Below are 17,856 nucleotides of genomic sequence, written 5' to 3'. Positions count from 1 at the left end.
CTGCAGACATGGTCATAAAGGTACTACATTAAAACATAAAAATATGTCACATAAACAGTTTACATACAAAAAAATCATTATGTGAGCATTTCACCGTGTGAAACCGACACCACCACACCAATTAAGGTTCCCACTCTGAAATCCGAACCGCCTACAGGGTGCACTGCAAGAATCAGACCAAGAGCCATAGAAATTCTGGGGGGGACGAGTGCGGGAGCCAGTATTAAGTAAGAAAGGAAAAAAAAAAAGAAAGGATGCGTTTCAGTAAGTGGTGCGTTCAAAAATATATCTATGGGTAACAGAATAAAGCAATGTGTAGGAGAGAGTTTTTTTGTGTATATCTCCAACGCATGTAGTCAAACATACTAGGGGTAAGATGTGTATTGTACCTTATTTGACAACTGGTCAGATCACTGGGTTGTATATACACATATCCAAAAAACGCTAAAAAATGGGAAGGAGGCCACAGGAGAGGATGGATAGACACAGAGCATCTACATTGGCAGTTCAAGAGATCTGAGAGCTACAAAAATATGTGTGTATATATATATATATATATATATATATGTATATGTGAGAGATGTAGAAACATATATGTATATAAAAATATATTTTAAATTATAATGCAAGAATATGTCTGTATCCATCTATTCTACTGTTGGTCTACAAATTTAGATATCAAGATGTAACACAGTTACATATATATATATATATATATATATATATATATATATATATATATATATACATATTTTTGTAGCTCTAGGATCTCTTGAACTGCCAATGTAGATGCTCTGTGCCTGGCCTCCTTCCCATTTTTAGCGTTTTTTGGATATGTGTATATACAACCCAGTGATCTGACCAGTTGTCAAATAAGGTACAATACACATCTTACCCCTAGTATGTTTGACTACATTTGTGGGAGATATACACTAAAAAACTCTCTCCTACACATTGCTTTATTCTGTTACCCATAGATATATTTTTGAATGCACCACTTAATGAATTTTCTTTTTTTTTCCTTTCTTACTTAGGCTCCCGCACTCGTCCCCCCCCCCCGGAATTTCTATGGCTCTTGGTCTGATTCTTGTAGTGCACCCTTTGGGCGGTTCGGATTTCAGAGTGGGAACCTTAATTGGTGTGGTGATGTTGGGTTCACACGTTGAAATGCTCACATAATGACTTTTTTGTATGTAAACGGTTTATGTAACATATTTTTATGTTTTAATGTAGTACATTTATGACCATGTCTGCAGCAGCTACACGCCCCTGAAGAAGCATCGGCGAAGCATTTTGGGCGCTGCCTTGTGGATAATAGCCGGTGTACTATCTGGCCAAGTCATTCAAAGTTACCTGTGACAAAATATGTTCATGGTCTATATACACTTATGAATATTCTTATTCAGTATATTTATGTCTTTTCTTCTCCTTTTTTTTTTCTTTTTGCTCTGTTTGATTTTATATTCAAATTCAATAAAATTGAATGATTTTATATATATCTGATAATTATTGATCTTTAAAGTCCCATGTGGTTCTTCTAGCCCTCTTCATTTCTCGCCACGGCGAGAGCTCTGATTTATCAGAGCAATGTTGTTATTTATACCTCTGTTAATATAAGAAAGGACTTTGCTTGCTCTGGAAATCGCAGCTTGGCATTGCATGCTATTATTAAGCTTATGATCTACCAGAACACCCAGATCCTTCTCCGCTATGGATTCCCCCAGTTCTACTCCCCCCTAGTATGTATGATGCATGCATATTCTTAGCCCCCAATTGCATAACTTTACATTTATCAACATTAAACCTTATTTGCTACATAGTTGCCCAATGAAACAGTGCATTGAGGTAGGCTTGTAAGTTGGAGACATCCTGTAAGGAAGTTATTCCACAGCAAAGTTTGGTGTCATCTGCAAAGACTGAAATGATACTTTTAATCCCAGACCCTATATCATTTATAAAGATATTAAAAAGTAAGGGTATCAACACTGAACTTTGGTGTAGACCACTGATAACCTTGGACCATTCAGAGTAAGAATCATTAACCACTACATTCCACATTAGCCATGTGTGGGGAAATGTGTCATGCATTTTTGCAAAATCCAAGTATACTACATCCATAGCCACCACTCTATGCAAGGTTTTATTTACCTCCTCATAAAAATAAATCTGGTTTGTTTGACAACTTCGGTCTTTCATGAATCCATGATGTCTGTTGCTTAAAATTCATTTTTTTTTTTTTTTTTTTTTTTACAGCAAGAACTCATCTGTTTGGTATTTATATTAAACTCTCCAGTATCTTCCCGACTATAGAAGTTAAACTAACAGGTCTATAATTACTTGGCAAAGACTTTGATCCCTTTCTAAATATAGGCACCACATTAACCCTACGCCAATCCAGTGGTACAATTCCAGTCCTTGACGAGCCCCTAAAAATTAGAAACAAAGGCTTTGAAATGACAGAGCTCAATATTTTTAGGATGTGTAGGTGGATGCCATCTGGTCCAGGCGCTTTATCTCCACATTTATTCTGTCTAAATGTTTATGGACCATATCACTTTTGAGCCATTGTGGATCATTTAGGGCTGTGTCAATACCATCCTCATTATGGCCATGATGTGCTCCTTTCTATATACAGAGCTGAAGAAAGTATTTAATAAATTTGCCTTCTCTTTGTCCCCAGTCACCCACTCCAGATTTCTTTGTAAAGGGCCTACATGCAAAAACCTGACTTTTTTACTATTAATGCATTTGAATAATTTTTTGGGGTCTGTCCTACTATCTTTTGCAATCTGTCATTCATTTTGAATTTTTGCATCCTTGATTTCCTTTTTACATATTCTGTTATCTTCTTTGTAACAATTAAACAATGATAATGTTCCATCATTTTTATATTTTTTAAAAGCTCTTTTATTATTATTTATACCTTTTTAACTTTGGCCATGAGCACATAGGTTTTATTTTTAGCCTTTTAAACTTATTGCCCATGGGAATATACTTTGCAGTGAATTTGCATACAGTCTTTTTGAAGAATTCCCATTTCTGTCCTTTGTTCTTCAATGCCAATATTCCCTCCCAGTTAAGTTTTGGAGAGCAGCCCTCATCCTTGGAAAATTTGTTCTTTTAAAGTTAAGTGTTTTTATATTTCCTGTTTTATGTGGAGAAAGGATGAACCCTGCAGTGGGTGTGCCTCTCCTTTCTTACAAACTATTTCAGATCAGCAAGGATGAATTGGAACTAGTACACTCTAGATGTGACTGAATGAAAAACTAAAATCCTAAACAAGTAGGCTGTGATTGATGTGTGCATTTCAAAGTCTAAAGTGATTCTGCATGTGTGATGAAACCCTCTACCACGTCCAATGCATTCTTATTGGGCAGTGAGGCAGCCCATCATTGTAATAGAGCAATAGAAATGTGCTTGAGTAGGTGGTGGGTTGAGAATAGGCAAACGCTGACCTTAATAGAAAGTATTATCACTTGTGAAAGGTGAGTATATTTGGCTGATAGGAGTACAGTTGTGTGTTTCTTTTTTTGGGCTATATACTCATCTCACTTTTTTATGTTTTCATTTTTATATCATGGTATTTTTAACGATGTTTATGTATTAAACTATCTTTTTTATATTGGATAAAGTATGGGGGGGGTTTTGCCACCTATCTCGCATTGGGGAGATATCCTTGTACTTTATATCAGAAAGCCATGACAGGAAATGGAAGAAGGTCCAATCGAAAGTGATGGAAATCTCCGGTAGTCCCCAGAACTAGTGTCCTTAGTTTCCCGCTTTATTCCTGTTCTGTTGTCCACTCAGAGTTTGGGATTTTCATTTATTTCATTTACTCTCAGTTTTAGTGATAATAGTCACCAGGACAAAGAGAGAGGCAAATCTCCCTAACAGGGACACAGCAATAAAAATCTGACAGTTGTTCCAATCAGAAGACGGAAGGTGGAATAGCACACCGGAATCCAGACACTATACAGAAAGGTAAAGATACAAATTCATCCTAATCTCCTCCTGACTACACACCTCATGACTACACTCGCTTAATCATATCATCATTTTATCTCTATGATTAAGTACCATGGGTGGGGCAAAACATGTGATAGGAGTGTAGTCAGGCGGAGCTTAAGCTGAAGCTGTATCTTCACCTTTCTGTATAGTAGCTGGATTCCAGTGTGCAGCATTTCCACTTTCTGTCTTCTGATTTGCTTCAGCTATCCTCGATGAGCTTGTTTGAATGCCAAGGCCTGTTTTGTGCTTTGGACTAAAGAGGGAGGCTTTGTAGTGCTTTGAGCGGTGCTCCAAGTTCTTTGCATATAGGTGTTCTAGTCTGTCTCTACTCTATTTAAAACTTAATTTTAAAAAAAGCTTTAAATGTGCTGTTCCAACTAGAAAGCAGAAAGACTGCAGGGTGAACTCTGACTTTTTGTTTTCTGCATTCTGTAAGAAAGGAATGGTTATATTGGTTACAATTTATTTTTATGCTACACTTGGGTCAATTTTTAGGTCAGCAGGAAAGCAAGGCCCTCATCAGTGTTTCTATACTTTATTTTCCTTTTCTGTCTAAATTTCTTTTAATTAAATGCAGAAGTAAGAATATGCATGCAAGAGCTGCTGCAAGCTGTCAAAAGGATCTGCTTGGGTCAAATGAAATACAGTTCATGCAAAAAAATATAAATCTATATATTATATAGTTCAATTCTGTGGTAGTTTCCTACCTAAGAAGATGTCAACATTTTGCCCCAAACAGTACATTTCAGTTTATTTATCTTGATAGTTTTTATATAACATGTTTGCATTGTATGTTTGTTTAAAGTAGTGCTAGCTCTTAATACACCCTTGGTGAATAAAAAAACATGAAATGTTAGCATATAAATTTTGTGAAGTATTTGTTATAGTCATACAACTAGTATTTCTTTGGACTTAAATTGTTGTTTTTTGATATCCTGCAGATCCTGTGTTCCCAGTGCATGATCCTGCTGGTTGCTATGCTAATGGACAGATCAGAAGTCATGGTGACCGCTGGAGAGAAGATGACTGCACTTTCTGTCAGTGCATTAATGGAGAGCCCCACTGTGTGGCCACCGCATGTGGACAGAGCTGTCTAAAACCAGTAAAAGTGCCTGGAGAGTGCTGTCCAGTGTGTGAAGGTATGACATTAACAAATTCAACATTGTATTCTAGAATGAGATTTAAAATGAATCTGGTATGTCATTAAAGTGTATAAACGACTAAAATGCTGGAATCCTCTTGGAACTAATCTTGATTATAGTTGAGATGCAGCCTACTCGGGTATTGTTACAACAGGAATTTTTCTTGATTTATAGACTGAATTCCTGTAAGCCCACAGGGAGTAACCTAATAAAGGCAAATAGACTGTTCACTTTGCAAGGGCAAATAAGTAAGCCCTGTTTGGAGAAATGTGCTAGATGGGAGGTTCCAAAGTCAGGAACTTCACAGTGATTGTTTGCTTTAATAAATCAGTATCCATGTAATGCCATCAAATTGTTGAGAGTTTCTTTGGGTTTGTTCACATGTTGGAACACAGACGGCTTCCTGATTTACCTGCACCCAAAGCAGAGACCAAAGCGGGAGCAACTAGGCTTGGAGCAGAGGCGATAACCAGTTATACAATTGTCACAGGATTAAATTGTGTTACATAAATTGGGTTTGTAGGGTATAAGAATAACTTATTACAGTAAGAAACAGTGATCTACAAAGAGTCCAAACAGTAAAAAGGGAATTGAGTCCAAAGAATCCAAATCTTATCAATGCTTTTCAGAGAACTCCTAGTACATAGCATATGTGATTTGATATAATGGAAGAGTTGTATTAATCAGCTATTTTCACTCTGGGGATTGCTAGAAAGGACCAGTTCCAGGTAATCATGATAGTTTTTGTGAATTAAAGTATTTGCAACATGTTTTGAGCATGGGAGCTGACCGAGAGGTCCTCCACCAACCCTTACAGGTATACCATAGGACAGACAACATTCAGGAGACCACGGGATGACACAAGAAACCCACATGTTTACGTTTTTAATGCTTCTTGTGTGTGAAATGTGAACTATGCCATTGGAACCCATATAACCTACTTCCCATGACTTTTTGGATGCAGAAAAAAGGGACTGCATGCGGTGTTGTCCTTGCCCAAGATGAGGTTATTAAGGGAAGCAGTGTAGTAGAATAAATCATTATTTATATTGGAGGGTCTTAGGAGTGAAATTTTTTATGGTGGTGCCCAGTAGTTTGGCAAAAAATAAAGCTATGCAAGGATTCGGATGAGAACATAATCTCAGCCTCTGTTGCTCTACAGGCATTATCCTGACTAGGTTGGCTCCAGTCATGTATTAGAATTAGTTGAGCTGCAAGATAGCTTAAATGGAAACTAGGGAGCCCCAGGCCTGCCTGTCCAACAGGATTATTTATTTATTATTTTGTATAAATGAGGAGCAAATGGCATTTGTTTTAAGTACTTTGGGGCAATAGTGCACAGTGAGTTCTCTAGAATTTGAAAAAACGTACATAAAAAGTGCATTTTTATCAGATGGACTCAACTGATGAGCTCCAAGGGCAAAGACATCCATAGTTTGTTTCGAAAGACGTCAGTGAGAGGTAGGAGATTGTTCTCAACATAATGAGGGACAGGGTTTTGAATAATTATGTCTAAGTATTTAAATTGGTGTAAAATTTTCAGTAGTAAGGGTGTATAATATGAACAGCCTCCTTGTCTAGTGGGAACACAGGAATTTCTCCCAAATGACCTTCAGACCTGAGAAACCCTCAAACTCCCCCAAAAAGAGGTGATGTAGGGATTGATTGCCATCTTCAAAATAGAGATCAGGTTATCTTCTGCATAAAGAGATTTGTGTTCCTATAATGAGTTTCTTTTGAGAGCTTTTAATGCCCACTGAACTGCGGAGTAACTGGGCAAGCTGCTCCATAGCAAAAACATAGCAGCCCTGTCATGTAACCAGGGAAATATAAAATGTTTTCAAAACAGTGGTATTGATCCTGATTCATGCTCAAGGGGCAGTGTTCCCAAACTAGGAAGTTGGGGCTAAATCCAAATTTTCAGATGATAAAATTGAAGTTTGGCCACTTAACACTATTAAAGGCCTTATGGGTATTTAGGGATTTACTTGTTTGGTGTGTGGGTGAGGGTATTGCAAGTTAGTATATAGTTTCTGTATGTTTGTGCAAGTGGATCTATTAGACATCAATTCTGCCTGCTCCGTACCTATCAAGCTCTGAATAAATGTAATAAATCTCAAAGCCAAAGCTTTTGCTAAAATTTTGGCAGTCATATGGAGTAGTGAAATTGGTCGATATGATTTACACAGTGTGGGGTCCTTTCCTGATTTTAATAGAAGTATTATCAGAGCCGCCTTATATGTGGGAGTATCCCAGTATCAAAAAAGGCTTCTTTGAAGGTACAAAGGAGAGGCTCCCCAGGCTTGGAATGGAGGGAAAAATATCAGTTGGCTGGGCACTTGTCGAACGGTCAGCTTTTTTTATTCATATAAAACCTTTATCCCAAATGAAAAAAAAAAAAAAAACTGTTGCTGTAGCTGCTTCTGTAACTGCACTGTGAGCTGGAGTTTGGCTTCAATTTGTTATTGTATTTAAATTTGCTAGTACATCCAACACTCCCTCCCCCTAGACTGATAATTCTGCTGTCCAAAGGTGCCCCTGTGCTCTTTCATCAAGGGTGGAGGCACTCTACACTAATACAGGAGGTATGTTACTGGCCAGATGACCAGGATGAAAATAGAGGGAAAAAAGCCAAAGAAAAACATAATGAATGCATTCACTTCATGTACAGTAATGATTGGATTTTGTGCCTGTCCCTTGTGTATTTCACAATGTGTATAGGTTTTGGGGATCTTTATTTCCAAGGTAAGCACCTGGGAAAGGTCCTACTTTCCCCAAAATGTTGAACTTCAAATGTTATGCGTCGATACATGTATTATTCTCACATTACAGTGAGTCCTGCATCAGCAAAGCTAATGTTTACTTGAAGTTTAAACACTATCTTCCCAAACAGTGCATATAATAAACATATACCACCTATGACTTTATAAGCCAAAAAGGTGGACTGACAGCTGTGCCAGGAAAACTTAATCTGCTTAATAAATACTTGTAATGCAGTGTGAAATAACCACATGCCCTTTAACCTTGTGCTGCCTATTTTATGCTAATGCATAAAATTTATTTTACCTACAGGTAAGCCTTATTATAGGCTTACCTGTAGGTAAAAATTAAAAAGCTGAGTATACTACCGCTTTAATGCTAAGTTTGCAAACATAGTTGTTAATATCCACAAAGGTTTCAAATTTGTTATGTTTCTTAGGGAGGGGCATATTTCATTATTATAATTATTATATATTTATATTATTTTGATAACTCCACTGAGCTCAAATTAAAAATGCCTCTATCTTTTAATGTTTCCTCCTTTTTGCTCTGGCTTCTCTTTACACCCCTGCACCCTCTCTTCTTTTTACTTCCCCTTTGGGCATTGGGCACCCTTCTAAAAAGACCGGGGGGGTTGGACAGGACCTTTTCTATGCTGTGTAAGAAGCTAGATGGTGAACCCCTATGAAAAAATAAGATGTTTTGAGTGATTGGAATAAAATCTTGAGCATAAAGAAGTAACTGTTGGAGGCTAGGTTGCAACAGAGCAAAATTATAGAGAAAAGCATGACATGCAGATATTCTCTGCTCTTCTGTTGCTAAATGCTGTCCTTAAAGCTGAAGCTCTGCTTATCTGCCTCCTCACCTCCCACTACCCCATTTGGCACCTTTCGGGGGGGGGGGGGGGAAGCTGGTACCTGTTTTTGACAGGTACCCATTACCACTTCTGGCTCAGTTCACCCGGCAAAGTGAGCCGGATGTTTGTCCCCCCCCCCCCCTCCTTCCCCCTGCAGCTGGCCCATTCTGAGTGCAGCATGATTCGTGCGCGCGCAGTAGGAAATCGGCTGTGAAAGCCACAAGCCTTCGCTGCCAGTTTGCCTTAGTCAAGATGGCTGCGCCAGCACCCAAGAGCCGATTCAAAAATCAGCTCGGGTAAGAACACTACTTAATGCCTGGACACGTGTGTGCCCTAATAGAAAAAACAGCAGCTACAGTATTTGTAGCTGCTGACTTTTAATTTTTTTGGAGGGGACAGAACTCCTCTTTAATACCTGACTGAAGCTTGTTGCATTTCCAATGTCTTACTTAGGTAGCCATCAAAGAGGAAGGGGAGGAGGTAAAAGTCATTGATGGGATGTTAATGAAAAAAGGTGTGTGAACCAATATAAAAGTGTAAAAGCAGCACTGTGATAAAGTGAATGTGTGAAGAAAATGTAACTGAAAATTACAAAAGTGCGCTATTACTAAACAATAAAACAATAAACATTGTCCATATGTGAAACAAATCCAAAAACAATGAGGAGTCTATTCCATCTGAAGGGGAGTGTTCCCAAGGTGATGCATGTAAAACGGACCAACTTGATTGGTGATGGGTGAATTAACCTCTTACCAAAACAATAATCCAGTAAAACGTGACTTGGTGCAAAAACTGCAAACTTAAAGTGACACCCAGTGATGTGAATGGACTCTTACCACAATGGAGAGAGAATGGAGCATGTACTGTGGTACCAGGGAATCCAATCAAACGGCCACACTTGATAAAATATCCAGAGGGATGGAATGATGGACGGAGCTTCCCGGCTCTTTTTATGGGTCTGGAGGCTTCCATAGGTAGAATTGCTGAGGGCAGCAGGACAGAGTCTTCAGACAGCCCTCTGCCTCCTTCCTCCTCTCCACCAGCTGTGCGGGCACTCTGCTCCCCTCTTCCCTCTCGGTGAGAACACAACACCGGGAGAAGGGGGAAGAGGGGAGCAGAGTGTCCGCACAGCTGGTGGAGAGGAGGAAGGAGGCAGAGGGCTGTCTGAAGACTCTGTCCTGCCATTCATACTGGTTCGACCTGTGGATCTTCCTACTGTTTGATCTGGTGCTGTTCATCTTCATCTACCTGCTGCCCTCAGCAATTCTACCTGTGGAAGCCTCCAGACCCATAAAAAGAACCGGGAAGCTCCGTCCATCCATCCCTCTGGATATTTTATCAAGTGTGGCCGTTTGATTGGATTCCCTGGTACCACAGTACATGCTCCATTCTCTCTCCATTGTGGTAAGAGTCCATTCACATCACTGGGTGTCACTTTAAGTTTGCAGTTTTTGCACCAAGTCACGTTTTACTGGATTATTGTTTTGGTAAGAGGTTAATTCACCCATCACCATTCAAGTTGGTCCGTTTTACATGCATCACCTTGGGAACACTCCCCTCCAGATGGATTAGACTCCTCATTGTTTTTTGGATTTTTTCACATATAGACAATGTTTATTGTTTTATTGTTTAGTAATAGCACACTTTTGTAATTTTCAGTTACATTTTCTTCACACATTGATGGGATGTTAATTATCTTATTCAGGGTTCAGCAAAACCCGACATACATGCCAGGGTGGGCACCAAGTTTCTTCATTGGCACTTGGAAGCATAGGCTGTATTTGACAGCTCCCTATGCTGTAAAGTACAACACCTGGCCCTCCCATCTCCCTAATGTCAGTGAAAGCAGCTGGCATCTGAGGAGATTGTAATGCTGCACTGAGGAGGCCTGCCTGCCAGGCCAGCACAGCTGCACATGGTGGTACCCTAAGCTATAAAAGATGTAATGAAAACTAATTATTATTTAATTTGAAATGATTTATGTTCTTTAAACTGGTTATCTAGGAGAGCTTTCTTACTGTATATGGTTCATTTAGTCACTGTTGTGTTGAACTGCTCTCCTGCCCTACATATAAATCAAGACAGGGGTAGGCTTTTCAGTGCAAGTAGTGATGTGATACCCAGGAAATTGTTATAAATTAGTCAGGATTCTAGAAAAATAGGACATCTTATCTGGATGGAGGATTTGTGTGTCACAAAGAATTGACTTCTACGCTGATTGTTTGGAAATTTTCCAACAGGCTGGTTGTACAGAAGTCGATCTACCAACCAGCCTGCCTATACATGAATCAAAATTTGGCCAGTCACTGCTGAAGTGCCAAAATTTCAATCCATGTAAGGCCAACTTAATTCTACAGTGCATTATTGTTCAACAACTTACTGGTAGTTTGATAGTTGTAAAATGGCACCTAATGTTGAAAAGTTTGCTAACCCCTGGTCTAATTACTATTTATTGCCTTAGCCACACAGTAAGTGCAGTGAGCTGTACAGATAAAACAAATTGACTACAGGTGAACAGACATGAATTTAATGAGTTGTGTTATAATGATAGGTCCACTTTAAAGTGATTTGCATTTGTTCCCCCCTGGCATAGTAATTTCCCAGGGATTTCATTGCAGGTAGTTATTTGTTTTAGTTTAATATCAGAAAGATATCCCATGTGAGTAGGACCCGCAGCACACTTCCGCTGGAGGGTGATGGCATATCTGATAGAGTTTAATGGCTTCTGTAGAGGCGTACAGCATTAATCAAACATGCTTAGGATGACAATACATTATGCTAAAATAGTAGTGTTTTTAAACTGCTCAGAGTTCCTCAAATCTTACTAAAAGATATGAGAGATATCAAGTGCTCGAAGAGTCATTTAACAGTGATTGAAGATGGTACAAGTTGCTGAGAGCTATTTATATCTTTGACTTAGACTATATGACGGCTGAAAGATACATCACACTGTCTGCTTGAATGTATTTCCTCTCAGTGTACCAAGTGAGGATAATATATTGAGTCACTTGCACTCATTTACCTTAGATCACCTTAATGTGACCAGTTTTCTACATTGTAAAATTGAGAACTACCGAAGTAGTAAGATTTTTGTTGTCTGTTTATAAACAACCAATGCATTTTTAAAGGAAATATACACAGGACTGTCTATGGACAACCAGAAATGTTAGAGAAAAGTGGGCAAGGAGGTATGTCAAACAATTTATTTTTTTGTGCCATCTTCACTTGGCTGACATATCTTGCTCCTTAAGGCTATGTGTACACCTATACAGGTTGCGGTTGATGGGTTTTGCCATGCGTTTTTAATGTGTTGTCTGTTGTCACGCAGGAGAAAGAAGTAAACATGCAGTGGAAATGTATATAAAAAAAAAACACAATTGCTGCATTTTTTATGTGTTTCCACTGTGTTTCTATTGAAGTCTTTGGAACCAAAACCGCCAGCTGCTGTGGGCAAAAAATTCCCTAACAGATGTGAATGTGGCCCATAGGAAATTATGTGAAATGATTTCTAGTGCATTTAACTGAAAATGCACTGCAAAATGCATAGTTGTGAACCTAGGCTTACTTGACTAAAAGATATTGATAGTGCATGTATGGTGACATTCTAGATCCCTTTTTATCAATAAAAAGAGATCAGTTGGCCCCTGCTTGAACATCATTTTTCAAGTTGAATAACCGGTCTGTGTGCCCACGCTAATGTATGCATATGTATAAGGCTGGGTTCACGCATATGCAAATTGGATGTGTTTTTAACTGCATTCAATTCACATAACATGTGAATGGTTGTCAATGCAGCCAGTTCACAAATGCGCGAGACGGTCTGTGGTGCAGTTTAAAAAAAAGGGTCCTGTGCATTTTTGGGTTTGGTTCAGGTGCGATTTCAGGTAAAAATTTTCACCTTAACCAGGGAACAGAAACTCACCAGACTGCCGCACTGAAACCGCGGCCACATATGTGTGTACCCAGCTTTATGATGGAACTTTTTGATGAGTTCGGTTTTTGGATCAAGAACATGGCAAATGAAAGGATGCTGGAGGAGTTCTTAGTGCTCTTTTGTTCCCCAATATCAGAAAAAAATAAAATGTGGGGCTGTTTTTGTGGTGGCAAGAAATAAATTACCAGAGATTTTATTCCCTGCAGTCAGTGATTGATTGATGCAAAGCATGCAGCCGGACAACAATGTGAAGCCTATTTCGAAGATATACAAATCTGTATTGGTAAAGAAACAGAACTGTCTTTTATAAACTGACCAGCACAATAATCAGATCTCAACCCTATAGAGCTCATGTGGAAATATATTTTCTATAAGGTCAGATAGAATGACCAACAAGCCAAGCACACCTCTGTAAATAGTTACAGAAGGTGTAGATGAAAATATCTTTAAAACCTTATAGCTAGAATGCCAAAAGTCTGAAAAATGCAATTACTGCAATAGACTATTAAAATGGTTATATGAAACAAAATGAATGTAATTTGTCAGATGTATTCATTATAATTCCTGATCAATTCAATGCTATCCAGATGTATAAAAGTATCAACTACTGGGCAGCACAGTGGGTAAGTGGTTATGGCTGGATGTGGCTTTTGACTGGGGTTGTTGGTTCAAATCCCAACCACCTCCCTGTCTGGAGTTTGCATGTTCTCTCTGTGTAGGTTTCCTCCAGGTACTCTGGTTTCCTCCCACACTCCAAAACATGGTTGGTTAATTGACTCTTGTCTAAATTGTCCCTAGCATGTGTATGTATGAACGTGAGTTAGGGACCTTAAAATGTAAGCTCCTTGATGGCAGGGAGTGATGTAAATGTACGACCTATAATTAAAAGCGCTGCGTAAATTGATGGCACTATATAAGTACCTGAAATAAATAACTTCTGCATTTTTGACCGACTCTAAATATTTGAAAGCTAGTGTCCATGCAAACCAAGAGGTTGACGCAAATTGACAAAGACAGTGGCTAGTAAGGATTAGATCATGTAGTTGCAGAAACATTTTTAAGAAGGTTTAATCCAGGATAATAAAATATAAACTCCCTGGTAAAGGTGATCAGTTTCCAAAGTAGAGAAGGAAATGTATGCAAAATGAGTTGAAAGATAAGGGTTGTGGATCTTGTATTGGAAGTTAGTAGTTTTCTGCCACCATCCCAACAATTTATGTGTCGTTTGTGGTGCCTCAAGTCAGGTGGGGGGATTTTATGGGCAGGAGTAAAGATATAGAAAAATAGTAGTATATAATATAATGATATTTATTGAAATAAAAAAGGGGAAAAAACAAGATATATACAACATTGGAGTGTGAATGGGTAGAGGCCCATTGAGTGCCAGTGAAGAGAAGGTAGAGTGTGTTTACACGTGAAAATTATGTGACTTCATTGTTTTTGAAAACAGGACAATCCTGCACTGTTGATCCCTGTATGAGGATAGGGATTGGTTCAGAGCGGGTGTCCGATCGGTAATCCGACGCGTTTCGGCCAAGGTTAGGCCTTTATCAAGGTTGTATCACCGATTCTATAATTGTTGAGATATAATGTGTGAGTAGCTCAGTAACACTATATATATATATACAGAGGAATTTTTCTTAATTAGCATTTTACATACACTTTTGTATCCGATTTCTTGTGAATGTGTCTTCCCGAAATTTTCTTCAGGTGCTGCAGGAACTATATGCTGTGTGGGATAGACGGATAATTAGAGTATTGGGGCTGGAAAAAACAACCAAATTTGAAAATAATGATTGTAGTAAGTAGTTTTATTTACTTGGGATCTGAGAATTCAATTCAAAGTCCAAAGGGGTCCAGGATATATATAGAGCAGTAGGACCAATCTGGAAAGATATTAATTTTTGTTTTGGTGTTGGTTTTATATGCCAGTCCGCATAGGTGGTGATTTAACATAGAATTGGTGACTTCCAAAAAAGGAAAAAGAAACGGCTGCAAAGGCCGTAGGTTCTGAGGAGGAGATAGGTTCAAGGAGAATCTTCTCCACCAAAGAAAACTTAGTTTGTAGGGTTGTAGGGGTTAAAGACGTCCATCCGCAGCATAAGAGACTCCAAGATGCTTCCTCTCCCTCGGTAGGAGAGAGACTGGAGTTCCTGGAGCGTTCCCCGGCCTTAAATAGGCTGTCACGCATGCGCATAAGCGCTGTGTGAAGCCCTGTGACAGGATCCGTACACGGTCAGTGGCGCGCCTGCGTACACGACGCTGCGCATCCCTTGGCACCCTCCAGTCGTGACACATCGGCCGCCGACACGGAGGAAGAAACCGAATGATCCTGTGGGGATCTGGGAGGATACCGAAGCATCGACCCTCGGTTCTGTTTGCCCCGATCTCAAGGATTCGGGGCTTTCCGTGCCGGGAGCTCCTGAAGTTTCGGGAACGGCACCAAGAAAGGGGATTTAACATAATGATATAAAAAGTCTTTTGCAAAACAGAAAAAAAGTACATGAAGACAAAAAAGCAAGAAATGGTGGTGATACACATTAGTGATCACCTAAGTCTCAATATAACGATAATTAGCAGCAGTAAATTGTATAGAAGCAAGAGGCACAAAGTGTGCCGGGATAGGGCCCGAGAGGGAGATGTAAAGGGGAGAGGATCATTGTGTCAAGCATTCCAGGCATTCCAGAAAAAAGGGGGGGATCAAAAGGTAAAATTGGTAAAAAAACAGTTTGATTGGTAACCCAATCTCCTTAATCCAATAAGAGTCTTATGTGTGTGGAGAAAATCGAAGGTAGGGTGATATTGAAAATTAATCAGTTTTCCCTGATGAAAAGCCCTCCAGGAAAGGGCGGAAGCTTTGGGCTTCATTGAGTCCTGGTGGGACTGTCGCTTTAAGTCTAGTAATCCAGCGCATTTCTAACTGCAGGAGGATCTTATTCCAATCACCGCCTCGTAATGGAATATGGATCCTATCGAGGGCCATAAAATTGACCTTTGGCATTTTGTAGTTGTGATAGTTTTTAACGTGTCTGCCAAGTGGAACGTAAAAATTGCCAACATGCATAGTTTGTAAATGTTGGTTCACACGTTTCCCGAATTCTTGTCGGGTTTTCCCGATGTAGAAAGCCCCGCACTCGCAGGTCATCATGTAGACCACACCTCTGGTCTTGCAGTTGCAAAAATGATTTGGTCTGAAAGGATCTCCATTCGGTAGGGTAGTGTCTATCGTTTGGCGGATTACATAACATTGGGCGCAACTCCCGCATGGGAAGGTCCCCTTTGTTTTACACAGGTCTTTTCTAGACCCTTCTTTGTGTTCACTGTGAACCAGTTTTTGTTGTAACGATCCTGCCTTCCTAAAAGTGATAGGAGGGTGTTTTGGTATCAGTTTGGAGATATTTGGTTCCTCGGTGAGAATGGACCAATGTTTTGTGAGAATGTTTTTTATTTGTTTGTGTTCGTTAGTGAATCGGATGATGATCCGAGTGGTGGGTTCTTGAGTCGTAGGTTCTTTATTTTTGAAGAGGAGTGTTTCTCTGTTGGTCAGGTTAGCACGGTTAAAGGCCTTTCTGAGTGAGGTCTTGGTGTAACCTCTCTGAAGCAGTCTAGTTGTTAAAGCATTGGCTTCTAGTTGAAACTTGGTTTGATCTGAACAGTTTCTTTTTAATCGTAGGTACTGGCTGTAAGGTATCGATTTGATGAGTGGTTGTGGGTGGAAGCTGGAAGCGTGTAAAATGGAGTTTCCTGCTGTATCCTTTCTGAATAAAGTGGTGGATATTTTGCCAGTTGGTTCTTTATATATAAGAGTATCCAAGAAGGAAATCTGGTATTTGTTGTATGTCATCGTAAAGAACATGTTATGTTCATTGGCATTCATTTTAAGGAGTAAATCGGGTATCATATTTTCTGGTCCGTTCCATACAATCAATATGTCGTCAATATACCTTTGCCAGATAAGGATTTTCTCAGAGTAGATGTTATTCTCTTCTTTTGATAGAAAGTCCTGTTCCCATGATCCTAAAAAGATGTTTGCATAGGAGGGGGCGCAACTGGTCCCCATTGCTACTCCACAGATTTGGAGGTAGTAGTTCCCTCCAAATGTGAAGACATTGTGGTTCAAGATGAATTCTAGCATTTCGACAATGAAATTGTTGAATTTTAGGTCATGTTCGCTGTGACTGCGTAAAATATTTTGAACTATATTTAGGCCTTTGGTGTGTGGGATATTATTGTATAAAGATTCTACGTCAACAGTGATCAGGTATGAGTCTTCAGGTATGGTAGTGTCGTTCAGGATTCTCAGAAGATGGAGAGTGTCTTGGGTATATGAAGGTAATTCTTTACAAACTATGCATGTTGGCAATTTTTACGTTCCACTTGGCAGACACGTTAAAAACTATCACAACTACAAAATGCCAAAGGTCAATTTTATGGCCCTCGATAGGATCCATATTCCATTACGAGGCGGTGATTGGAATAAGATCCTCCTGCAGTTAGAAATGCGCTGGATTACTAGACTTAAAGCGACAGTCCCACCAGGACTCAATGAAGCCCAAAGCTTCCGCCCTTTCCTGGAGGGCTTTTCATCAGGGAAAACTGATTAATTTTCAATATCACCCTACCTTCGATTTTCTCCACACACATAAGACTCTTATTGGATTAAGGAGATTGGGTTACCAATCAAACTGTTTTTTTACCAATTTTACCTTTTGATCCCCCCCTTTTTTCTGGAATGCCTGGAATGCTTGACACAATGATCCTCTCCCCTTTACATCTCCCTCTCGGGCCCTATCCCGGCACACTTTGTGCCTCTTGCTTCTATACAATTTACTACTGCTAATTATCGTTATATTGAGACTTAGGTGATCACTAATGTGTATCACCACCATTTCTTGCTTTTTTGTCTTCATGTACTTTTTTTCTGTTTTGCAAAAGACTTTTTATATCATTATGTTAAATCCCCTTTCTTGGTGCCGTTCCCGAAACTTCAGGAGCTCCCGGCACGGAAAGCCCCGAATCCTTGAGATCGGGGCAAACAGAACCGAGGGTCGATGCTTCGGTATCCTCCCAGATCCCCACAGGATCATTCGGTTTCTTCCTCCGTGTCGGCGGCCGATGTGTCACGACCGGAGGGTGCCAAGGGATGTGCAGCGTCG

General features: G+C 39.5%; 1 protein-coding gene across 2 annotated transcripts in view; it reads left to right on the top strand.

Annotated features, from left to right (window-relative positions):
* Positions 1-17,856, top strand: part of CRIM1 (cysteine rich transmembrane BMP regulator 1) — a 1,384,383-nt gene that overhangs the window by 862,573 nt on the left and 503,954 nt on the right. Inside the window, exon 7 of one of the 2 annotated variants that reach the window (XM_082249819.1) lies at positions 4,950-5,147. The exons of the other annotated variant lie outside the window; for it this stretch is intronic. Coding sequence (XP_082105945.1) covers positions 4,950-5,147 — 198 coding nt within the window. The remainder of the gene's footprint in view (positions 1-4,949; positions 5,148-17,856) is intronic. 2 annotated transcript variants of the gene reach the window in all.

Source organism: Pelophylax lessonae (genome assembly GCF_965119305.1).
Source record: "Pelophylax lessonae genome assembly, chromosome: 3".
In the NCBI taxonomy this organism is placed as follows: domain Eukaryota; kingdom Metazoa; phylum Chordata; class Amphibia; order Anura; family Ranidae; genus Pelophylax; species Pelophylax lessonae.
The sequence above is the reverse complement of the archived record's forward strand: the minus strand, read 5'-3'. Positions and strand labels throughout refer to the sequence as shown.